The sequence below is a fragment of the Erythrolamprus reginae genome, chromosome 1 (assembly GCF_031021105.1).
Source record: "Erythrolamprus reginae isolate rEryReg1 chromosome 1, rEryReg1.hap1, whole genome shotgun sequence".
In the NCBI taxonomy this organism is placed as follows: Eukaryota; Metazoa; Chordata; class Lepidosauria; order Squamata; family Dipsadidae; genus Erythrolamprus; species Erythrolamprus reginae.
The window spans coordinates 406,403,977-406,430,022 of NC_091950.1; the positions used below are offsets into that span (position 1 = coordinate 406,403,977).

Sequence of the window (26,046 nt, forward strand, 5' to 3'; positions counted from 1 at the left end):
AATGTCTTCAGGAACTGATTTGGAATCCAGTCATATGAAACAAAGAAACAAAAAATGAATTCCTTTTGGGGTATCTTTTAGGGGGTTACAAATTAGTGGCCCTGGACAAAAAACCAGTCACTCATAGTTGAGCAGTGAAGAGGATATGTACTGTGTTTCTGGTCTTCCTTCTCTCCATTTCTTCAAGCCCCAAAGAGCAAATCAGCTGGGTCAGGATTAAAGCACCATCCACTACCAGGAGATAGAACAACCCAAGTAGTTCCCCTAAACAGATTATTAGGTTGCCTTAAATCTTTAAAAACCATTTTAAAAACCATATAAATACGGTACTTGCATCTTTACATTTTGCAGATGACGATGAGAGAACCTCCAAAGTAGAGAAGGCCCGGCAGCTGAGAGAGCAAGTAAATGATCTCTTCAGTCGAAAATTCGGTAATGTATGCATTTCCTCTTCAGAAAATCAAAATGATTGCCTTCTCAGCCTTTGAATACATTATTTTGCTGAAACAGCAAAACAATCTTTGAAGTTCAAACAAAGTGGAGATGTATAAACAAAGAACTTAGTTATTGTGTTTTCTTTTAAGCTGTGGATCCATGTCCATATGAATGGAAAAGCACATGCTCTGTGGTAAAGAATACAGTGATCCCCCGATCATTGCGAGGGTTCCGTTCCAGGACCCCCCCGCAATGATCGGTTTTTCGCGAAGTAGCGCTGCGGAAGTAAAAACACCATCTGCGCTAGCAAGGAGCCGAAGATTGGGGTTCCTGGGAAGGGGACTCAGCTGGGAAGCGGCGCTGGGGTTTCCCCCACCACCCATGCAAACTCCTTGCTGCCGCTCGCCCGCCCTTCGCCCGCCCACGCCGTTCGCTCGCTGCCCGCTTCCCAGCTGAGTCCTGAAGCCAATTCGCTTCAGGACTCAGCTGGGAAGCAGCGAGAATGAACGGCGTGGGCGGGCGAAGGGCGGGCGCGCGGGGCAGGCAGGCGGCGGACAAGTTTGCGGGGGCGGTGGGGAAACTCCTCGCTGATGCCCGCCGCTCGCCCTCCCGCCAGCAAGAGGGGAAAGACCTAGGGAAGCCGCCCAGCAGCTGATCTGCCCGGCGCCATCTACGCATGCGTGCCCATAGAAAAAAGGGCGCGCATGCGCAGATGGTGTTTTTACTTCCGGGTTGCAAAATCGCCATATAGCCATTTCGCAATGATCGGGATCGCAATACCCGGGGGATCACTGTAGTTTCCTTCAGCAAGCCTCTCCTAGTTATAGTAGCAATCGTTTTTAGAATGGGCTAGGCAGATTTATGTGGGATTAGATGAATTTCTTATCAAAATCACTACACAAAATGGCAGATAGGTCTGTGCTTGAAACTACTGATAAAATGTCCCAAAGGTGCTTTTTTAAAAGGCAGTGGGATTTCTGTGTTTTTCTTTGAAGATGTTTCACTTCTCATCCAAGAAGCTTCTTCAGCTTCTTGGATGAAAAGCAAAACATCTTTAAAGAAAACCAGAAAGTCCTGTTGCCTCTTGAAAAATCACTTTTGGGACAACCATGACCTGGATGACTGAGAATCTCTAGACATTTACTGATGAGATGGAGGATGACAATGAAACTACAGATAAAACATTGACTGGGATGGGAGGCATCAAGGATTGCTTGATGCATCTATGAGGAACTGTGTGCAGTAGTAACATAATTTTCTTCTAAGCGGCTAGAAATTATAACATTCAGTTTTTAACTTAATGTTAGAATAAGTAAGAACAACACACGCAAACACATAGTTTAAAAGGAAAATTCACTTAGAGGGTCAGACTCTCTTCCCTTCACAAAACTGGTGTTCACAGCCAGTTGCCATCTAGTTCAAGGCCCAAACATTTAAGCTGCACTTGCTCATGTCTCTCCCCCTATAATGAATCATATCTCCAGAGCCAGAGCTACCCACCAGGAAGCACCTGCTGCTCCTGTGGCAGCTCAGGATTCTTGCTCTCTTTTGCAATGATCTCCCCATCCCAATTTGTTCTATTATTGACTTGGATACTTTTAACATTTTGGAAAACAAAAGTAAAGCTGAAACACTAGTATCAAAATAATTGTAAGTCTGTAGCTAAGTTTTCTTAGTTCTTAAGGGAAATCCTATCCCCGGCCTTATAGAATAACAATCCAAAAAGAGCCACAAAACTCCAGTAGAGATATTATCACAGTACAAATAGAAAATGAAGATTAAAGGCTTTAGTGAATAAAAAGGAATAAATTTGGGGTTAAGAAAGAAGCACCAGGAAAAAAACAGTTTGGGAAGGATTTCCCAAGATGGGGAACCATTTCCTTAGCAGCCATTGGCCATGCCAAACGGGGCAAGACTTCCATCTGACAGTCATATCTGGAACAGGAGAAGAAAATCCTTCAGTGTACAGTGTATAATTAAGATACAGTGTTGTTTGACACAAAGAGTACATTTTGAGATTTTGATCTTTCATAATGATGATCTTTCATAACTACATTTTTAAAAACAATTGTTCCTCTAAACAAAAATAATAATTGCTGAGAAGCAAATAATAGGCAGGCATTATTGCTTTCATTTCCTGATCTTGAAGTTGAAAAATGTAGAACATCTGTTTATTATGATGAAATTGCTGTGTGCATAATGGATCTTATCAGGATTTATGTTAAAAAAAATATGAATAGGTGCTGCGAGGTTTTTTTAAAGCCACCCTATAACTACAGTGGTACCTCGAGATACGAGTTTAATTCGTTCCGGACCTGGGCTCTTAAGTCGAGCAGCTCTTATCTCGAACGACTTTTCCCCATAGGAATTAATGTAAATAATTTTAATTGGTTCCAGCCCTCAAAAAACTCACAAAGTTAGTCTAAATTATGCAGAAAGACATGTTTTTAATGAAGAAATGTACATGTACATATAAATGAATAATGAAGTTTCTTTCACTTAACTTGTAAACTTTCTTAAACTTTTAAATTTACATATGTTCAACTTCTCTGCCACCCAATCCTGTAGGACAGAGGTCCCCAACCCTTTTTGCACCAGGGGACCGGCTTTAAGCGATCAAGAGAGGAATGGGGTGAATGAATGGACGGAAGGTGGGAAGGAAGGAAGGGACAGAAGGAAGGGACAGGAACAGAGGAAGGAAGCAAGGAAACTTATGAAAGGGGAGAGTAAGAGAGGAATGAGTGAAGGGAGGGAGGGAGGGAAGAAGGTGGGAAGGAGAAAGAAAAGAAGAAATAGAGGAAGGGAAGGTAAAAGAGAGAAAGAAAAAGAGCAAGAAAGAAAGAAAGAAAGAAAGAAAGAAAGAAAGGGGGAAGGGACAGGAACAGAGGAAGGAAGCAAGGAAACTTATGAAAGGGGAGAGTAAGAGGAATGAGTGAAGGGAGGGAGGGAGGGAAGAAGGTGGGAAGGAGAAAGAAAAGAAGAAATAGAGGAAGGGAAGGTAAAAGAGAGAAAGAAAAAAGAGCAAGAAAGAAAGCTGCAAGCACCCCCCCCGAGCCCCCCAGGCCGGCTGCAACCTTTTAAAACACGCGCGCCGCTTCGCAGCTGTCTCCTGAAGCCGAACGCGGAAGTTAGCATTTGGCTTCAGGAGACAGCTCCTTGGCGCTTGTATCTCGAATTTGTGGGCTTGTAAGTAGAACAAAAATATCTCTCCCCTCCCAGCTCTTATCTCGAGTTGCTCTTAAGTAGAGCAGCTCTTATGTCGGGGGTTCCACTGTACTTTGAATGAACAAATCAACATGTAATTAATGGAATATTTGGTTCCTCGTTGTGTAGAAAAATAGGCATTTGAAGTTTTTTTTCTCACAATACTCCTATGCAGTTATATCCCAAATATGTTGCTTGTTCCCTCATGCATTTTTATCATTTTATTCCCAAGGAATATGTACGCATTTCAAGAAACACCTCTGAAACCGTTTACTTGCTATCTTTGATAAGCTCCCTTTTCTCCTCTGTAGGGGAAGCTATTGGTATGGGATACCCTGTGAAAGTCCCATACCGAAAAATCACTGTCAACCTGGCTGTGTGGTGGTGGATGGAATGCCCCCTGGTGTATCTTTTAAAGCTCCCAGCTATCTTGAAATCAGTTCCATGAGGAAGATTCTGGATTCTGCGGAGTTTATTAAATTTACTGTCATTAGGTATGTGACTTTTCAGCAGTACAGTATTTCGTGTAACTGAGATATTTTAATTCTGTGTTGAAAGATACTTGTAGATCAGGATGTTGACAGGCAGGGTGTTAAGAAAGCCCAATCTGGTCTTCCTCTAGCCTCTGTTGCTCTCAGCAGCCCAGCTTTCTGCAGAACTCTTGAAAGAGGATGTGGTGAGTTGCATTGGCAATTAGCCTAGGAAATGGACCACAGTCAAACAGTTCTAAGGAAATTTTGAAAGATCAGGGAAAGGAAGGTTCTTCGTAATTGAGGCTTGGCCTGGAGTTGAGCCTCTGACCTGTTTCTGCCTGTAGAACTCTCTTCACATTCTTAGGCCCTACAGGTAGTCCTCAATTTACAAGTGTTTACTGAGTGACCATTTGAGATTATAATGGCACTGAAAAAAAAGTGAACTACAACCTCTCCTTGGACTTAGACTGTTGCAGCATCTCCACAGAGACCTGATCAAAATTCAGAGGTTTGGCATGTATTTAGAACAATTGCAGCATCCCAGGGTCACATTCTTGCCATTTTCGACCTTCCCAGAAGGCTCCTGACAAGCAAGTCAGTTGGGGAGGATGGGACGGGGACACCAGATTCTCTTGCTAACCATATGATTCATTTAAGAACTACAGTGTTTAGCTTAGCGGCGGTGCCAAAAAGATCATAAAATTGGGAACAAATAAAAATTGCCTTGCTTAGCAGTAGAAATTCCAGTTCCAATTGTGGTCATAAGTTGAGGATTGTCTATAATTTCTATCCACTTTAAGTAGTGCAGAATTGGAAGATGAACTCTTCTTTGGTATAATGCAGCAGTGGATTGTACTGGTTCAGGCCGGTTCTAAGAACTGGTAGTGCCGGCGGTGGAGGGCTCTGCCCACCTGCCCGGGGTGCTTCTGCGCATACAAACTGTAGTATCAGGCTTTATATAATCCATCTTGGAAAAGGATTTGGCTGACAGCTTCTTTTCTCATCTCTGCTTAAGACAAAGGAGAACTGATGTGAGGAGATATTTTCATTATCAGAGATAGGTGTTTTGTCCTTGAGGTTTGCTTTGGGTAGAGACAAAAAGTAGGATTTTTGGAATGCTTGTGATTTAGGATGGAGATAACCAAGTTCTGGAATTCAAGTATACTTCTTTTTAAAGGATAAATACAGGTATGGTATTAAGTATTGAAAGGAATATGCCAAAAGTGAAAGAAATTAAACAGAATTCAATACATCAAGAAATATGATGATGATTATTAGTTTGAACTGAGTGTGAAGATATAAAACTAGGGCTGCGTATTGTTTATGTTGAATATCTCTTATTAGACTTGCTGAATGGTTTAGGAATTATAGTATTGGTAGAGTACACTTGAAGTTTCTAGATTCCATTAATTCAACTATTTGTTGGCATTTATATCCTGCCTTTCCTCCAGGAGCTCAAGGCTGTCTACATTATCCCCCTTCAATTTTATATTTGTAACAACCCTATAAGGTGTGTTAGGCTAAAAGTCACCCAAGGTATTTTATGTCGGAGTCGAAATATGAACCTGGGTTTCCACATTCCTAACCCAACACACTAACCACTATCCACACTGTGATTGGTGTCTGGGGATGAAAGAAATTATAGTCAGACATATTTGGAGGGCGTCAGGTTGAGGAAGCCTGCATTAAAGTAACATAGAAAAAGAAAAACGCACATATTTTGAAGATTAAGAGGGTTTATATTGGTTCTAAAATCAGACATGTAAAATATTTCTTGGAAGTCATCAAAATTTGGATTAAATAATTTATTTCTGAGCATTGAAATGTTATATTGTTTTTCAACAGACCATTCCCTGGACTTGTAATGAACAACCGTAAGTATTTAATTAACAAAATAAATCTTTATAGCAATTTTATTAATTGCACTAACTCATATTACTGTTTGGAAGGTCTTTTCTGCTGTTTTACTCATTTTAAAAATAATCCATCATTGCCTAGATACAATACAGTACATTACATAGCAGTTCAGCAATATAAATATCTCAATAATTATTTACCTGTAGCTGCTTTTCATTTTGTTTTGGATGCATCAGCATCTACAGTTCAAACCTACATATTATTTTAGTAAAATCTCTAATCCTCTGCAAATCCTCTGGCTTCTAAATTGTGGGTGGTTCAAATATATCCAAAAAATGTTATTGTAGAAAAGGGAAATGATTTTAATAAGCTCAGATTTTATACAGAGGGCAACATTTTTGTGGTGTTTTTTCCTGTTTGAACTGCCAAAGCATTTTAACAATGCACACCTAAATTGAATAATAGTAAATCTCTACAAATGACCTTCAGGTACCTCTGAGGGGCATTGTTTGATGAAAGTTTGATTCTGACCCTGTTCGTTCTAGAAATTACTGAAAAAACAGAGGCAGAAGTCCCAGCAGTCACTGTGCCGGTTCCTGAAGAGGTGCTACAAGGTAAATGTTACAGTTACATTCATGGCTCTGTAATTACCAGCATGAGTTCTAAGGAAGCTTGTGCTCATCAGGCTTCAAGTTGCATGTGATTATTATTATTATGTTATCTTAATACAATGCATTCTAATTTTTATTTATTTTTGGAGGAGATAGTCCAATCCTCTACTGCAGTGTTGTAGTGGAAATAGAATGATGTAGTTTTAGATGCTTTTCTCTTATAAAAGAGGCTTTGGAGACTTCTGTATAGAGTGGAAACCGTTATTCCAAAGCTACAGTCATCTACAAGGCAGATTGATAAAGATTGGCTGCCAATATAGAATTAACACAAATATCTGTATGTATTTTATTCTAGAGCCAGTTGAAGCAGACCAAATAGTACAGGTATCTGTGGAGGAAGGTAAGGATCTGTGATCTAATGAGAATAAAGCTATTGGGATATATATGTCATGTCCATGAAGCTAAAAATAAAGTTAAATCTGTTTTACACCATTTGTAAACAATCTTGCTAACTTTTCTAATTATGAATCAGTGACCATAAAGTCATATGTGAGTTGGTATCCCATCCTTAAAATGCAACATGTCTTAAGTTCAGTGGTTTTTGTGAATCATCTCCCATTTGCTGCTTTTCTTTTTTTAAAAGCTACTCTTCGAGTTTATCAAGCTAACAGTATTAGCATCAGGGAAACTTAGCAGCCCTTCTGATTTGTTAATCTTTGGACAAATAGAATATAAGACCTCCGTGTCTCTTGTTCTTCAGTGTCCTTAATGTTGGTCTAAAAGCAATCAAATATTCTTTGTCTCCACAGATTCAGTACAGACTGAAGAACTTACTCAAATAAAGCAGGAGCCAGATCCAACGTGGTAGACCTGATTTGCATTAGTGTAAAGGACAGTCATAATATGAAGCAAAGTGGTGGATGGTATTGAGATACTTTTCTAGATAGGAGATGGACCCCCAACTGTTGCTGTGAATGCAGAATCTATGATCTGACTTCCATTTATATTGGTCCTGTAACTATATAGATCACTTAACTTGGCGGAGTCCCTCTTACAGTGTTTTAAGTTGTGCTCCTTTTGTACTTTCTTTGACTTCTAGTCCTCCTGAACCTTTACAACATTCTTCCACAGGTAATGTCCTCCATTTGATTTGGATGACATCCTCTCTGCCCGTTGGCTTTGCTGGCTGGGGCTGATGGGTGTTGGAGTCCATGTCTGGAGGGCTTGAGATACCTAACAGGAACCAAGTTAAATTGAATGAAATATGTACAGTATGCAAAAATAGCTATTATTTTCATAGGGCTTCTAGTAGCAATTTATTTAACTTCCATCTCTGCCATTTTGTTTTTTCCTCCTCGATCTCCAATCAAAAGCAAAAGAGTCAAGGCTTGGGAAGAGTCTGTTGGGATGACTCTATGGCCTGTGTAATATAATTGTATAAGAAAAGTACCTTCTGTCTATCCTGTCCTAATGTCTATGGAGATTCTCAATCATCCAGGTCACGGTTGTCCCTCAGGTGCCTTTCAAAAGGCAACTGGACTTTGGTTTTCTTTTCTTTTCTTTGCTTCTTATCTGAAAAAGCTGCTTGGATGAGAAATGAAACATTTTCAATGAAAAAACAAAAAACAAAGTCCAGTTGTCTTTTGAAAAGCACCTCTGGGACATCCTAACCTAACCTATCCCATTCCTCCTTTCTTTCTTTCTTTCTTCCTTCCTAGATAGAAATCTCTACTTGGGTCAAAGGTCCTTGGGAATTGTTACAAAACAGAGATATCTTAAGTCCCAGGCCTAATTGAGAAAAGAGGCCGAGCACATAGCTCACGGTTCTTACTTTTTTTGCTTTTGCTAATAAAAATCAGCAGGGATTAGCAAATAAATAAATCTGCCTCCTAGTAGAATAGCCCCTAGATGCGTTTTGATCTTTTTTTTCCCTTGAAGAAAGATGTCCACCATAGCTCAGTTTAAATTAAATTAAACTAGGTGGGGTGAGAGTTGAAATTTGTCCGAGTTTAATTTCTCTTTCTCCTTTAATGGCTAATTGGATAATAGTATCTGTATATTTGAAATAATTTTTTTCCTATGATATATCTCTCAACTCATATGTTTTTAATAAATAAAAAAACTGGTTTTCTGAGCTGCAGTTTTATTTGAACGTATAAAAAGAGTATGATGGTGGGATCCGTATCATAATATGGGAGGAAGTTTGAGGCTGGGCTTCTTTCTTACAGAAATAGTAAAGCTTGTGGTTGTGACCTGTCCTGCCCTCTTCCCACAGATCCACCCCAAAGGAGGAGGTCCTGTGGATTTTCTACAGTAGGATCAGGTTTCATTGGGTGTTGCAACTGTTGATTTCAACAGCCACTGAATCCAATCCAATAACCTTTTCAAGACCCTCTTCAGCCAGCACCAATTCTTTCTTAGCCAACCCAAGGGGCTACCCTGAAAATTCTGCTATATTGCAGTGATCAACCCACAAGGTGCCCAAGGCATGACTGTCTGAAGGCTTCTGATCTAGGAAAGGGCACAATTGATTCACTAGAGGAAGCTGTACAAAAGCCATAGCTGCTACCTGCTCATCAAACAGGACCTGTGAACACATAGGAAAAACCTCCTCAAATTGCACACATACTAATATTACATATATGGTCAAAGATGGAATATACCCATATATGGGTAACACCGACAGACATTGGGTCTCTGTAGGACTGAGTCGGAGACAGTTGCTCCCATTATGTTTCTTCCATCTTCTGACCAATGAATATAAAGGCAGGAAAGGGCAGAAAACCACAGGATATTCTTGTGTCCACATCTGACAAAACATTCCTTCTGTTTCCTATCATGCAGAGACTGATATGATTTTTTAAGCTGAAATATTGGTGGACCATTATACATTTCATACCAATTTTATTTTAGATTTTAATTTGGTGTGCCTATTTGGTCAGTGTATGTAACATCTGGAACACAGTTTTGCAGCCTGTCAGCTAATACTGTAGTGACAATCTTACAATCTACATTCAGCAAGGAAATTGGTCTATATGAGAACGATTGGTCTCTACGAGATTCTCATAGGATTAGACAGATCAAAGATAGCTTTCTCTTTTTCTCACTCTTGCTTCTGAATAGCCCTAAAGTCTTTTTGAATTTTTCCACTAGCACCTGGCTTTAAGAGAGTGAAACTGAGGAAAGGAAAAACATTTTAGCGAGACCACTTCCCCTTCTTGGTATCATTCTGGAAAGGCGGCTAGCAAAACTTTAAAAATGTTACCTTCTTGTGATTCATTATTTTTTATTACACACATAAGAAGGGAAAAAACCCAGCTCACTCTCACTACAAAAGACAAACATGGAAAATGTTTTAAATGCACGTGTGAGAAAATTCTAGGTTTAAGTAACGTGCAGCCTCTCAAGAGACCGGGTGTGAAACCAGAACGAGAGAAAAGATCTATTTTGGACCAATTAAAGAGGAAGAAGTCAAAATGAAATGATTGAGGAAAGGAAAGGCTTGCTAACCTGGACAATAAGACAAGCAGCCATGTCGCTTTACAATTTTATCTATGGGTAATCCTTGACTTGCAGTAATTGCTTAGTGACCAAAGTTACAACAGCACTGAACAAAATGACTTATGACCATTCCTTGCACTTAAACCCCCCCCCCCCCCCGACCCTCACTGAAGCATCCCTATCATCATACAATCAAAATTGGGGCAGTTGGCAACTGGCATGTATTTACAATGATTGCAGGATCCCAGGAACCTGTGATCACCATTTCCAACTGTTGTGGTTGGCTCACGTCCAGCTCCTCTGGTCACAGACTTGGATGAAGATAAACCGGGTCCGTCTCGGGGTCATAGGTCAGTGCATCTATCAGAGAGAGGAGTCGTACACTGAAAGCGAGGAAAGTTGAGGTCTGGTGATACTCAGAGGAGGCTGCAGGTGTGATGGTGTCAGGAGGAGGGGATGTGATGGAACCTATTCTATCTGTGAGAGTTAGAAGAATGCGAGGGAGACAGGAATATTTCCGGCAACAAAGATCATGTCATCACAGGTAGCATAAGAGGGGAGTAGAAAGGGAAGTTCATTTGCAGAATTGCAATGCTTGTTTCTGAATAGAAAGAGCTAACAGCCGAAGTGTGTTTCTCTGCAACCTTCCAAAATTCTAATCTTGGGAAACATTGTGAGTAACTGTTCACGTCAAGAGTTAATTGGCTTTAATTTATTTTCTGTTGGACATTTATTATCAGTTGAACGCTGAAGTCTTGGCTGGCAAGTGCCATTCCTTTTCCTTGTTCACTGTTTCCAGCACACTGCTTTGGAAATAGACTTTTATATATATCAATTTGGACTCAAGTTTTCATTGGGGCTTAATTGTTGCTAATTGAACACCAACCATCCCAGCCAACTCCTGGGGGAGCCCAGATTTGCTTAGTTACTGCAGAATTCACTTAACGACTGCAGGGATTAATTTAACTGGCAAAGCAGTTATAACATCAGGCACTACTCAGTGAATTGCCTTGCTTGGCAATTCTGGTCCCAATTGTGGTTGTAAATGGAGGATTAACTATATCAGTGGTTCCCAACCTGGGGTTAGGACCCCTTTGGGGGTTGAACGACCGTTTCACAGGGGTCGCCTAAGATCATGAGAAAAGACATTTCCCATGGTGTTAGGAAGTGAAGCTTTTATTCTGGAGCCTTTACAATCCTGCCAATCAGCTTAATGCTCTGTTGGGAGAATTGGCATTAGACAATTCATCCTTGGAGAGGGGCGGCATATAGGATGGATGGATGGATGGGCGGGCGGGCAGGCAAATAGATTTAAGGTTGGGGGTAACCACATTATGAATTAAGGGGTTGCAGCATTAGAGAGGTTGAGAACCACTGATCTATATAGATGTTCCCATTGCAAGGAATAAAGTGAAAACAGCATTGTGCTATTAGCAGGAGTCTCCAACTTTGGTCACTTTAACACGTGTGGACTCCCAACTCTGGAAGTCCACAAGTTTTAAAATGGCCAAGGTTGGAGACCCCAGCTGAAGAGCCATCAGCCATCGGGACTAGGAAGAGAGTTGGCATTGTTGTGGTCCCAGCCATCTGAATATCATCATCATAGGGCTCCTTCCATGAAGTTTCAAGTCTTTGAAAATGTGTTTTCCCCAGAGTTGTAGTAGGGTGGATGTTAAGCTTTCAGGTGCATTTTTGGTTGATAATGACAGTGGGTAAGTGTAGGAGAGAAACAAAAAACAGTATTTGCTGTGGGACTGTTTTAACAGATCACCCGAAAGAATGGAAGAAAGGGATGAGGTCTTTCTTGTTTTCAAAGAGGCATGTGGATACTGGTAATGGGAGATTTCAATTACCTCTGGATTTGCAGAAAATCTGACTCAGAGAACAGGAGTCGAAAGAACTAATTTCTAATTTTTCATCTAATGAAAGTGCTTTTCCACATACTGTAATCTGGCTTTCTTGTTTATTAAAACAAAATTATCAGATATTAAATTCGAAACCACTCGGTCGAAGTGGTTTCAGCTGCAAGAAATCAAAGCAGAACACATCTCTGTGTCACCTATAAGTGAGGAACAATGACAGCAGCTTGATTTGGCAAAATGCAGGTCAATTAAGGAGGACCTTGCAGCCATCACTTCTTGAGTTCTTTTTTCTAACAGGTCCGTCTCATCTGAAGGAAGGTCAGGTTACTCAACGATTTCCATATAAGCCTGTTTCAAAGCAAGCAATCTGGCCTTGTCTTACGCATAACCCTGTGCAACAATAGTGTCTCAGTTGTGGTGCAATCATTCATTCCATCCTGTTAACAATAACCACACCTAGGTCACCAGAAGCAGAAGTTCTGCAGGCACGTAGGCCTGTGGTGTTTGGGGGAATTCTGTCCATTCGACTTATCTCTCTGGGGATGTGTAAAACCCAAATAAGAGAACAATAGACAAATAGACGTGTAACACAGAGTTGAAAAAGACCTTGGAAGTCTATTCCAACCCACTCAAACAGGAAACCCTACATCAGTGATGGAGAACCTTTTTTTCCTTGGGTGCCGAAAGAGTGTGTGTGCGTGCTATTGCACATGTGTGACTGCCCACACCCATAATTCAATGCCTGAGGAGGGCAAAAACAGCTTCCCCCGCTCCCCAGTGGCCCCCTGGAGACTGGAAATGGCCTGTTTCCCATTGGGCCCAGTAGTATTTATTTATTTATTCGACTTCTATGCCACCCAATCTCGAAGGACTCAGGGCCGCTTACAACAACAATATAAATACAATATAAATAGATACAAAACGCTAGAAAGAAGTCGAACATTATCTAAGACTAAAACATCTAAAACTAAAGCCCCATGAAAAAAGTTATTATAAAAAGGACAATCACAATCATACACACAATTCATACAGTAGGCTCGTGTTTCACCCTCCCCAGGCTCCAAAGGCTTTTCTGGAGCTGGAGGAGGGTAAAAACTCCCCCCATCCTCCCGGAGGCTCTCTGGAAGCCAAAAATACCCTCCCAGAGCCTCTGCAAGCCAAAAGTCAGCTGCCGGCATACACATGCACATTGGAGCTGAGCTAGGGCAAGGGCTCGCATGCCAGCGGATATGGCTCTGCGTGCCACCTGTGGCACCCGTGCCATAGGTTTGCCATCATTGCCCTACTCATTTCAGGCAAATTATTCTCCAGTCTCTTCTTAAAAGCTTCCTGTGTCAGAGCACCCACGGCTCCTGGAGGTAAGTCCTTCCACTGATCGATTGTTCTAACTCAGGTGGTTTCTCTATAATCATAAATTGGATCTCTCTGATAATCTTCCATCTGTTACTTCTTGTTCTGCCTTCAGGTGTTTTGGAGAATAGGTCAACCCCCTCTGTGAAAGCCCCTCAAATATTGGAATACTGCTATCATGTCAACCTGAGACCACCACTTCATTAGATAAGACATCCCTGGTTCCTGCAATCTGTTCTTTGTATGTTTTAACCTTCAATCCCCTGATCATCTTTGTTGCTTTTCTCTGCAGTCTTACCAGCAGCGTTCCTCGTAAGCTGCGCGTGTGCGCAAGTGCACGCCACAAAATACCCCCCGCGCACCCTTTTCCACAGGCGCGCGCTCCCCATCCCCCTGCCAGCCCGGGGGGGCGGAGGGCGGGGAGGCGCCGGCAGTAAAAAGAAAGGGAGCCATGGCCGCCCCTGCCTCCCCACGGTGCCTCCGGCCCCCTTGCGCCCCTGGCCTCTCGGCCCTGCCCCCGCCAGCCCAATTCACCCCCTCTCCTCCGCCGCCTCCTGCCTTGGGGTGCGACTTCTCCCGCAGTTTCTCCTCATCTGCGCTCCCAGCCAGGGGGCTGCAAGAGAGGGTTTTCTCCACGGGCTTCGGGAATGCCCATCCCGCCCCTCTCGCAGCCCCTTTGCTGGGAGCGCTTTCATCCCGGACCTTTCAGCAAGGGGGCTGCAGTAGAGGCAGGGCAGGCGTTCCCGAAGCGCTCGGAGAAAGCGCTCTCGCAGCCCCCTCGCTGACAGAGAGAGAGGGAGGGGGAGAGAAAGTAATTGAGAAAGAGAGAGAACGAAAGGGGTGGAGAGAGAGATAGCAAGAGAGAGAAGAGAAAGAAAGAGAGATAGAAAGAAAGAGTGAGAGAAAGAAAGCAATAGAGAGAGAGAGAGAGAAAGAGGGGGGGAGAGAAAGAGAGAGAAATGACTCTTGATTTAAAGCATATGGTAAAAAGCACCCAAATAATAACAGAGAAAAAAAGCCCCCAGCCGTTTGTGTGTGTATGTGTGTGTGTGTGAACTTTTGAACCATTTCCAATAGCTCACCTGTTATTGGAAATGATTCAAGAGTTCACACACACATACACACACACACACACACAAGGGGGGAGGAGACGGATGGAAAAAGAGGAGAAGATAGTAATAATAGTAATAGATTTTGGTTTTGTTTTATTATTAATTTCTTTTAATAAAAAAGAAGGGCATTTATTTATTTATTTATTTATTTATTTATTTATTTATTTATTTATTTATTTATTTATTTATTTATTTATTTATTTATTTATTTATTTATTTATTTATTTATTTATACTTCTATGCCACCCAGTCCCAAAGGGACTGCTGCTCAGACACTACTTTTCCGCCCACACCGAAAAAAAATTAAAGGGAACATTGCTTACCAGTGCACTGATACTAATAATTCATGTGATCTTAATATACAGAGCTTATGCTGTGAAATTGAACTTAAAACTCATACAGAGTTTGATGCTGTAGGTAGAATGAGCTCAACACTTTACACAGTGCTGCCCAAACTTGGGTTAATTATCCAAAAATGGGCATATGTCATTTTTCTTGGGTAATGACTCACAAACACATTACCCAATCAATCACAGGACAGACATTTAATTTGACTTAAAGTGTTTTATCTGGAATTTACCTGTGCTATACAGGATTTCTGATAAATGGTTTTGGTAAGGGAGGAAAAATGTATTTTATTTCATACGGCATAGCAAAATGCTATAAAATGTGTATCAAAATATAAAACACCAGAGCAGTGAATTATTTAAAAACAGTTGAACAACCAACCTTGTGGTGCGACCAGAACAATCTAGAACTGAACACACTCAAAATCGTAGAAATGGTGGAAGACTTTAGGAGAAACCCTCACATCCTACCACCCTTCACAGCACTAGACAAAACGGTATCAACAGTAGAGACCTTCAAATTTCTAGGTTCTATCATTTCTCAAGACCTAAAATGGTCACCTAACATCAATAACATCATCAAAAAAGCACAATAAAGCAGTGGTCCCCAACGTTTTTTCCACCAGGGACCAGTTTCAGCAAGACAATTTTTCTATGGCCCAGTGGGGGCGGAAAGGGGCGTGGTTGCGGGCGGGATTAAGCATGGGGGTGCTGGTCCTCCCTGCCCCTCTTTCCCGCCATCGTCCTGTGGCCGGCAGAACCTGCCTCCCAAGCCCTCTTGCCCAGCGGGAGCTAAGCGCTGGAGAGAGGGGGTCAGGCTGGCCCTCCTGCCTCCCCCCAGCCAAAAACACAAAAGCGCCCCATGGCAGAAGCCAAAAGAGGCTTGAGCCTCTTGGTCCTTCCCGCCCCTCTGTCCCATCCATCGTCCTGTGGCCGGCAGAACCTGCCTCCCGAGGCCTCTTGCCCGGCGGGAGGCGAAGCGCTGGAGGGAGGGGGTGGCGGCATGAGGGCCGGCAGCTGCTGACTCCACGGACCGGTGCAACATGCCCCGCGGCCCGGTACTGGTCCGCGGCCCGGTGGTTGGGGACCCCTGCAATAAAGGATGTTCTTTCTGCACCAACTCAGGAAGCTCAAACTACCCAAGGAGCTCCTGATAACAGTTCTAAAGAGGAGTCATTGAGTCTGTCATCTGCACCTCTATAACTGGTTTGGTTCTGCAACCCAACAGGATCGACACAGACTTCAGAGGAGAATCAGAACTGCAGAAAAAACAATTGCTGCCAACCTGCCTTCCATTGAGGACGTGTATACTGCACGAATCAAAAAGAGGGTGGTAAAAATATTTACTGACCCCTCACATCCTGGGCACAAATTGTTTCAACTCCTACCCTCAAAACATCACTACAGAGCATTGCACACCAAGACAACTAGACACAAGAACAGTTTTTTTCCGAACACCATCACTCTGGTAAACAAATAATTTTCTCAACACTGTCAAACTATTTACTAAGTCCGCACTACTATTACTATTACTAGTTTTTTCTCATCATTCCTATCACCCATTTCCTCCCACTTATGACTGTATGACTGTAACTTGTTGCTTGTATCCTTAATATTTTTCTTAATATTGATTGTTTCCTCATTGCTTATTTGTATCCTATGACAATCATTAAGTGTTGTACCTCATGATCCTTGAAAAATGTATCTTTTCTTTTATGTACACTGAGAGCATATGCACCAAGATAAATTCCTGGTGTGTCCAATCACACTTGGCCATTAAATAATTCCAATTCTAATTCCAAAACACACTATGTGTTGCTGATTACAAAAAAAGATTCTAAAATAGACAAAGAGTAAAAAAGCCAAAAGCCAAACTTTATTGGTGGAAAAAGCCCAATCTTATTTCACACAGCACTTCTTTTTATAATTTATTTATTTATTGGATTTGTATGCCACCCCACTCTGTAGACTGCTCTCTGCTCTCTGTGACCTAATGCATCTAATACACATGCACAGTTTTACATGATGCTGTAATTCATAAACATGCCAATAGCTGCAGATATAATGATAGATGTTTACAGGAAAGCTTTGAGAAAACCTTGACAGCTAAGCAAAGGACCAGCTAGTACACTCATTACATCATCCAGCACTGTCAGTTCATGAGAACACGAACTTTACCAGGCCTAAAAATCCAGGCCCACCTGAAAACTGCAAAGCCTGAGCAAAACTCTCATGCTAGCATAATGTGAACCAAGCACCCAAGTACATCTTCTGGCCATACCTGAGCATGCCCATCCATATGTCCTTTGACCTACACAAGGAATACTACAACGTGTGATGAATTAAATTATGTACAATAACAGGTTACCCTCATAGATAAAACACTCTAGACCAGTGGTTTTTAGCCCAGGGGTGTGTGTGATGTCATTACAAGGAAATCTGTGAAGCTTGAAGAATTTACAATATAAATCTTGAGTTAAGTTCTGGGGCTTTGCAGCCATGGTCTGTAGCTACAAAAGATATTTAAAGAGGGTCCATTTGGAAGAAAAGCTTAACAGCCACTGGTCTAGCAAAGGGGTCCGACCCTTAAACACTCAAAGAGTCACTGGGAGCACCAAACCTGGGGTGGGCATGGCCAACTCAACGTCACTTACTTCCACCACTCGCATGACCACAAGCCGTGGTCATTAGGGCAGAGAACCAGTTGATAAAAACACTGGGAACTATGAAACCCTTTTGACATCTCCCACCCCCCTCTGTATTGCTCTGCCTCTGCCCTGGCTGCTTCTCCATTCCCCACCATAGCCCTTACCTTCCCAGGCCAGGTGAGGAGTAACTGGGAGGGCGACAGGCAGGGCCAGCCAGTGTTGGGATCACCCGACACGGATCCACAGCAGACGGCCCAAGGAGCCACATGTGGCTCACACCTGGTCTAACCTTTTAAAGGCTTGTAAGCAATATTTGTTTGTTTGTTGGACTTCTATGCTGCCTTTCTGGGCCGACTCAGGGCAGCGTACAGCAATAAATACAATACAATATAATGTGTAGAAATCTAATTACTAAAAAAATTACAAAAACTAAACATTTCTAAAAAAAAGTCCCATCTATCCCAACACAGATGTCCATATTCATCCAATCCTATCACAGCATCGGCTGGGCCAATCCCATTGCTCCAATGCTCAGAGGCAGAGATAGGTCTTCAAAGCTTTGCGAAAGACCAGGAGGGTGGGGTATATCTCCAGAGAGAGTTCGTTCCAAAGGACTGAGGCCACCACAGAGAAGGCTCTGTGGGACCTAACTGGCTACTGGAATGCATGAGGCAGAAGATGGTCCCATAGGTAATCTGGTCTAACTGCTCTGTAAAAGCTGTCTGGGGAGCAGCAGTCTCTGTGTGGTCTCTTTTTTCTCCAAGGCTGGTTTTAGCATGGAGGAGTAGAGAAAGAACAGAGCTATTGTATCTGTCACTTTCTTTCACTAACCGTCATGGTGGCTAAATAATTGATGACATTATTTAAACCACCTGGAAATACTGTTGTTGCTTTCTGGCTGGACAACCATTGTCCTTTTTTGTTATATTGGACGTACATAAACTGCTTTTCAACAAGCCAGGATCTTGATTTTGTACAACAAAGCAGAGCTTCTTTCAGGATTGTTTCACTATTTCTGCAAATAGAAAAAATAATGGAGGAGCAAAATAGAAACATAGAAGACTGACGGCAGAAAAAGACCTCATGGTCCATCTAGTCTGCCCTTATACTATTTCCTGTATTTTATCTTACAATGGATATATGTTTATCCCAGGCATGTTTAAATTCAGTTACTGTGGATTTACCAACCACGTCTGCTGGAAGTTTGTTCCAAGGATCTACTACTCTTTCAGTAAAATAATATTTTCTCATGTTGCTTTTGATCTTTCCCCCAACTAACTTCAGATTGTGTCCCCTTATTCTTATGTTCCCTTTCCTATTAAAAACACTTCCCTCCTGAACCTTACTTAACCCTTTAACATATTTAAATGTTTCAATCATGTCCCCCCTTTTCCTTTTGTCCTCCAGACCAGTGTTTCCCAACCTTAGCAACTTGAAGATATTTGGACTTCAACTCCCAGAATTCCCCAGCCAGCGAATGCTGGCTGGGGAATTCTGGGAGTTGAAGTCCAGATATCTTCAAGTTGCCAAGGTTGGGAAACACTGCTCCAGACTGTACAGATTGAGTTCATTAAGTCTTTCCTGGTACGTTTTATGCTTAAGACCTTCCACCATTCTTGTAGCCCGTCTTTGGACCCATTCAATTTTGTCAATACTGTATCTTTTTGTAGGTGAGGTCTCCAGAACTGAACACAGTATTCCAAATGTGGTCTCACCAGCGCTCTATATAAGGGGATCACAATCTCCCTCTTCCTGCTTGTTATACCTCTAGCTATGCAGCCAAGCATCCTACTTGCTTTTCCTACTGCCCGACCACACTGCTCACCCATTTTGAGACTGTCAGAAATCACTATAAAATGTTTTATATTGCAACTTACATTAAAATTTAGCCTCTTTCCCTTTATGCAGCGATGGGGAATCTGCAACTTTTCAAATCCGACTGGATTTATAACTACTAATATTTTTCTCTATTAGCCATTTTGATTGAGAGCTGCTCAGCATTGTAGTTTAGCCCTATCTGGACAGACGTGGGTTCTCAGCTTTATGTCACTCTAAGTAAATTTAATTCAGGGAGACATGGATTCATGGAATTGCACCAATTTGTAGCACACCTTATACGTTTCCCCCCTCCTGTGGCAGGTTCATATACAAGAGCTGGGTTTGCATAACATTATGGACCACTAGTCACATTTTAATAAATCAGAACATGGGTGGTATGTTAGTACAGGTAGCCCTCATTTAGTGACCACTCACAATTACAACAGTGTTGAAAAAGCAACTTGGCCACCAACCCATTTATGACATCCACAGATCCGCAAAGCAAAAGAAAGTTGAAATAATATCATAAGAGTGATTGCAGATTCATTTAGTGACTGTTTAACAACTGAGTTGCTGGCCCCAACTGTAGTTACTAAATGAGAACCCATCATAGAAGCAGCCCAAAATTCTCAATTTTCTTTACAAGTGAGTAAAGACATCAGACTAGAGAAATTGGGGCTATTTTCCAAACCTGAAATTACTTTTACTGATCCTTCTCTTAGGATTCTTCGAAATGTTGTCTGGAGAATTTTGGGAATAAAGTCTACAAGTCTTAAAGTTGCCAAGTTTGAAGACTTCTGCAATAAATACCATATTTTTTCAGAGTATAAGATGCACAGGGGTATAAGATGCACCTTAGTTTTTGGGGAGGAAAAACAGGGGAAAGAATCTGCTTATCAGATATTCATCTGACTAGCATCCTTAGTCTGGTCAGTTTCAGCACATTATTTTATCCCCTGGTTAGGGTTTTAAAAAAACCTTATTTGGAGAGAGTAACAATGAAAGAATTTGCAAGCCAGTAAGAACTGGGAACATCATTATCACCTGGAAAGAAACATTCAGAGCAAATAGAGCAATGGAAAAAAACCTTGCAAAGACTTAGAGCTTGGAAAATATTATTTGCAAAGAGTAACAATGAAAGAGCTTGCAAGCTGGTAAGAGCTGGGAACATTGTTAGCACCTGGTTCTGGCTGGAAAGAAACTTATTTAGAGCAAGTTAGAGCAATGAAAAAAACCCTGCAAAGACTTAGGGCTTGGAAAACATTCTTCACAGAGAATAACAATGAAAGAACCTGCAAGGTAAGATTTGGGATGATTGTTAGCACCTGGTTAGGGCTTCAAAAAAAAGCTATATTCAGAGTATAAGACTTTAGGGAGGAAAAAGGTGCATCTTACACTCTGAAAAATATGGGTAATCATCCCAAAGCTTAGATACTTTAAAAAAACCGCTCCTCAGCCATCCCATGATGAAAGCCAGTGGGAAGTGTCCACCAAAATACAAAAGTAGTGGTGAATCTTTTAGAAATTGGGATGGTGGTTTCTTTTTTTAGAGCAACAGAGGACAAGCCAATGATGTAACAATGCTCATGAGTCATCAAGTTGGGGCGATTAACCTTTTGAAATTTTCCTTTTAATTTCTTGGATGTGGAAAGTTAAAGCGAATATTGCTCATAGTTGGTAGTGCAATCGCTAGAGGTTGTATTTGAACAATTGTTGGCAGTGCAATTGCTAGAGGCTGTAGTTAGAGCAATTGATCAATAGAACCGGTTGCCTCTAGAAGTTGTGAATGCTCCAACTCTGGAAGTTTTTAAGAAGATGTTGGATAACCATTTGTCTGAAGTAGCATAGGGTCTTCTGCCCAAGGAGGGGGTTGGACTAGAAGACCTTCAAGGTCCCTTCCAACTCTGTTGTTGTTATTATTACTTACCTTATTATTGTCAACACTAACGCATTCTAGATCTGAATGAATGAAATATTCTCATTGAATACTTCGTTCTGTACAAAGTTGAATGTACACAACATCAGGTGAAATTGATTGTCAACCACTGTTGCTTCCTAAATGCACAGTTGGATTTCACAGAAGTTTGATTTACAGTACTTGGAGTTACATTGTATTGTTTAGAATAGAATAGAATAGAATTTTATTGGCCAAGTGTGATTGGACACACAAGGGATTTGTCTTGGTGCATATGCTCTCAGCGTACCTAAAAGAAAAAGATACATTTGTCAAGAATCATGTGGTACAACACTTAATGATTGTCACAGGGGTCAAATAAGCAATGAAGAAACAATATTAATAAAAATCTTAGGATACAAGCAACAGCTTACAGTCATACAGGCCTAAGTGGGAGGAAAAGGATGATAGGAATGATGAGAAAAACTAGTAGAATAGAAGTGCAGATTTAGTGGAAAGTCTGACAGTGTTGAGGGAATTATTTGTTTAGCAGAGTGAGGGCGTTTAGGAAAAAACTGTTCTTGTGTCTAGTTGTCTTGGTGTGCAGTGGTTTGTAACGACGTTTTGAGGGTAGGAGTCGAAACAGTTTGTGTCCAGGATGTGAGGGGTCAGTAAATATTTATTTATTTATTTATTTATTTATATTTTTTTGAGCAGTGTATATATATGTATGTATGTGAATGATGAGGCAGCAGCCATCTCGATCACCGGAACATAGAAACTTTAATAAAACCACTTAGCTTTCGTTAGCGTGCTGCTAACTTCGTCAGAGTATTAAAATGCCATGGGAGACAATCACCTTTATAAAGCATTATTCAGTCTGCTCATTGCCCGCGTCATAGGGCCACACCCTTCCCTCCCCTCTGCGGCAAGCCTAATTGTGGGCTTGCTCATGCTGGCTAAAGGGGGATCTACCGCTTTTACTCGTGTCTGTTGCCTCTTTCCCTCCCCAAGGGAGGAGGTGGAGTTATGAGGCAATACTTCGGAGGTGTTTGGTATTACTTTCCCCCCCCCCATTATCGTTGTTACTTTCTATAGTGGTACATGTCTGCTCTTGCAATTTTTTTGCCCATGCCCTCGTCTTAGGTCTGCACTGTTCTAATCCCCCCTTGTCCCCTGTGTTGGAAGTGCATTGTGCCCCTCCCCCTCTACCTCCATGTTGCTCCAGTATGTTCCCTTGCTTCCCGTTGGGGGTTGCTCTACCCTCATTTAGCTGGTTTCTATGCCCGGCCTGGGGAATTCTGTTAGGGGCTTTATCCAATCCTAATGACCTATCCCCTTTAAGTCGTTGCTGGTGCCTTAAAGCCTGGTATGCCGATGGCATATCAATATGTCTATTTAAAGAATTTTCATTAGAGAACCAGGCTTCTTTTAGGAGGCGACCTCCCTTGGTTTCATCTCGCGCCAGAATCTCAGTTCCCTGGAAATCGAAGCCATGATCCTGCTCCTCCATGTGTATCCAAATCTGGGAACGCTGTTCATGACGTCGGACCGCCAATTTGTGTTCGTGTATACGAGTTCTCAATCTTTTCGTATACACGAACATATATACATGCAAAATATTACACAGGGCAAAACCCGAACTCAGAACAATCTACATACATATACCCGTGAAAATTTACGAAAACAAATATATATATATATATATATATATATATATATATATATATATATATGTATCAAATGTTTTTAGCTGGAATTTTAAAATTAAGGGAGACTAGGATGGTCCCATTTCAGCCTTGTTCTGGCCTCATCAGCTAGCCACACCCTTCCTTACTGGCAGCCTCTGCCTTGTAAGGCAGAGAATTAGCAGTTGAGCCACCAGACCTGATCCCTCCAGCTCTGTACCAGGGAGGGGCTATATGTTTTTTTATGTCGGATCATTTGTATGCCACCCCTCTCCGTAGAATCGGGGCGGCTAAATATATATATTTAGTATTTATAGAAGGAAGGCAGCTCAGGTCTCGCAGTGTTCGCCTTAGGACAAGGACAATCTGAAGTTAGTTGGGGGAAAGATCAAAAGCAACATGAGAAAATATTATTTTACTGAAAGAGTAGTAGATCCTTGGAACAAACTTCCAGCAGACGTTGTAGATAAATCCACAGTAACTGAATTTAAACATGCCTGGGATAAACATATATCCATCCTAAGATAAAATACAGAAAATAGTATAAGGGCAGACTAGATGGACCAGGAGGTCTTTTTCTGCCGTCAGACTTCTATGTTTCTATGTTTCTATGACAGAAACACCAGCCTGAAGATGACGAGTGAGACCTCGTCGAAACGTTGCCAGGAACGTCACAGCTCCTTTTTGCCTCTAGGCCCAACCCAGAACCACTTTAAGGCAGTTAATATATTTATAGCCGACAACTATATTCTGTATGTATATATAAATACATAAATATATATATTTATATTTATAAATATATATATTCAATATACCAGGGTGATTCGACACAAAATGTAACCCTTCCCTGGTACAGAGCTGAAGGGATTGGATACTGTAGCCTAGAGGATAATTCTCTGCCATATATATATATATATATATATATATATATATATATATATATATATGCATATGTATATGTATATATATATGTGTGTGTGTGTGTTTGTGTGTATTATGTGCTGCACTTGCTTCTTCTTCTGGCAAAGCTCATGTGAAAGCTGAAGCTAGGATTGGAAAGTCCAGGAATCACCCATGACCATGACACATTCATTCTGTTTTTGTCCCTTTTCAAAATATTATGATTGCTATTAATATTATTATTACTTCCTCTGTGGACTAACCCCTGGGCCTCAGCAGGGAGATAGCAAAACCAGCAGGAGGTCAGATGGTGTCAATGGGATTGAAGCCCCACCCTTTTTCAAGGTGCATGGATTGTCGACACACATGCAAAAGAGGCTGGGCTTGGGCCGTGACATCACACAGCATCTTCCGGATTTGGACATTAGATACAGTCAGGTGTTTGGTTCTGCTTGTATATTTGACATACCTCTGTGCTGCTGCCGTCAAAACAACTCTTAACAGGTGTTCTGTCTGGGTTCCCCCAGACCTCAACACCAACTGGAAAAAACAGCCAGACACTCTGGTAAAAGCAAAAGTACTTTATAGCTGGAAAAAATAAACACAGAGGAAAACCTGTTCTTCCCAACAGACAGGCTATAATACTTTACAGCAGAGTCCTGATGTCCAGACAATACAGCAAGCTTCTTGCTGGCACACCCACCCCAAGGTTTCAGTAGTCAAAGGCACAAACCAGGATTCCAAGACGCCAAAGTTCACAGCCAGGTCCCAAGACTCTCAAAGATAAAACTCCACAAGCCAGGAAGGGTGGGTCTGCCTTTTAGCCTTTCCAAAGAGCACCACACCCAAACCCAGCTGTTGCCTCTTTAATGCTGAAAGTACCTAGCCAATTGGTCCCTTCGCTGTGTAGCTCTTCTCTGTCGCAGATCAATTATGGCTTGTGCATTTTCCTCTAAGGAATCCAGGCTGCTTGCTGGGGAGAGCTCCCTCTGGGGGGACTCTGGCTGTCCTCCCTCTTCTTCAGCCTGGGATTCCTCCTCCTCGTCTGCCTGCACCTCCTGTTCCTCATCCTCTCCCTCTGAGCTGGAAACCGACAGAAGATCAGCCATTCCCTGAGGGGCCTCAGACGGAACCACAACAACAGGTTATCTAGAACAGTGTTTCCCAACCTTGGCAACTTGAAGGTATCTGGACTTCAATGTCCAGAATTCCCCAGCCAGCATTGCTGGCTGGGGAATTCTGGGAGTTGAAGTCCAAATACCTTCAAGTTGCCAAGGTTGGGAAACACTGATCTAGAAAAAGACAATACGATTTAAATATGCCCTGTACAATAAAGATACATGAAGACTCTAGAACAATGGTTCTCAACCTTTCTAATGCCGTGACCCCTTAATACAGTTCCTCATGTTGTGGTGACCCCCAGCCTTAAGTCTAGTGCCAATTCTCCCAACAGAGCTTTAAGCTGATTGGCAGGAAGGTCAGAGCGACACCCCCACTATAAACGCCTGATTGGTCAGATTGTAAAAATATGTTCCAAGGCACCAGAATAGAAGCTATATTTCCTAACACCATGGGAAATTTGTCTTTTTCCATGGTCTTAGGCGACCCCTGTGAAGTGGCCGTTCGACTTCCAAAGGGGTCCTGACCCCCAGGTTGAGAACCACTGCTCTAGAACAAGGGTGTTAAACTCAAGGCCTACGGGCTGAATCCGGCCTGCAGGGTACTTAGATCTGGCCCACAGGGCCATCCTGGACACAGCAAAGGGCCAGCCTGCAGTGCGTCTGTCACTGAAAAACAGAGCTCAGGAGGCTCATACGCTCAAAGCAGCCTTCCTAAACTCCATTTTTGGCTGTGATGGCCTCTTGCAACCCTCTGCCAGCTCAGGATGATCATACGCGGCTAGTGGAGGGCTGCAAAATGTTTAGTTACCACACTGTGGGTGTGGCTTATTTTGTGGGTGTGGCTTGCTGGCCATGTGGCCAGGTGGGAGTGGCTTGACGGTCATGTGACCGGGTGGCTTAAAGGTCATGTGACTGGCTTAAAGGTGGCCATCTTGACGTCACTCATGTCAAGGGTTTGGGTTAAGATTAGGGTGCCTGGCTTCTCCTCGCCTCAAAGAGATACAATTTCCCTTACTATTACTGAGCATCCAAAATATACTATTTAATTATATGTATATATGCCATATGTGTACAAACGTATTACACACAAGCACACAAATATACATTACCTACTACATAAAGTGTATGTACACACACAAACACGCACAGCTCTTCTAAAATTATACTCATTCAACTTCATTTATTGCGATAGGAAAAACATATCCAGAGTCCAAAAGGGAAAAAA

General features: G+C 41.9%; 1 protein-coding gene across 1 annotated transcript in view; it reads left to right on the forward strand.

Moving 5' to 3' along the window:
- GTF2I (general transcription factor IIi) overlaps positions 1–8,714 on the forward strand; it is a 98,287-nt gene extending 89,573 nt beyond the window's left edge. Inside the window, 7 exon segments of the mRNA XM_070735230.1 lie at positions 352–432; positions 3,951–4,004; positions 4,007–4,133; positions 5,958–5,986; positions 6,515–6,583; positions 6,936–6,980; positions 7,390–8,714. Coding sequence (XP_070591331.1) covers positions 352–432; positions 3,951–4,004; positions 4,007–4,133; positions 5,958–5,986; positions 6,515–6,583; positions 6,936–6,980; positions 7,390–7,448 — 464 coding nt within the window. The 3' untranslated portion in view covers positions 7,449–8,714.
- The last annotated feature ends 17,332 nt before the right edge of the window (positions 8,715–26,046 follow it).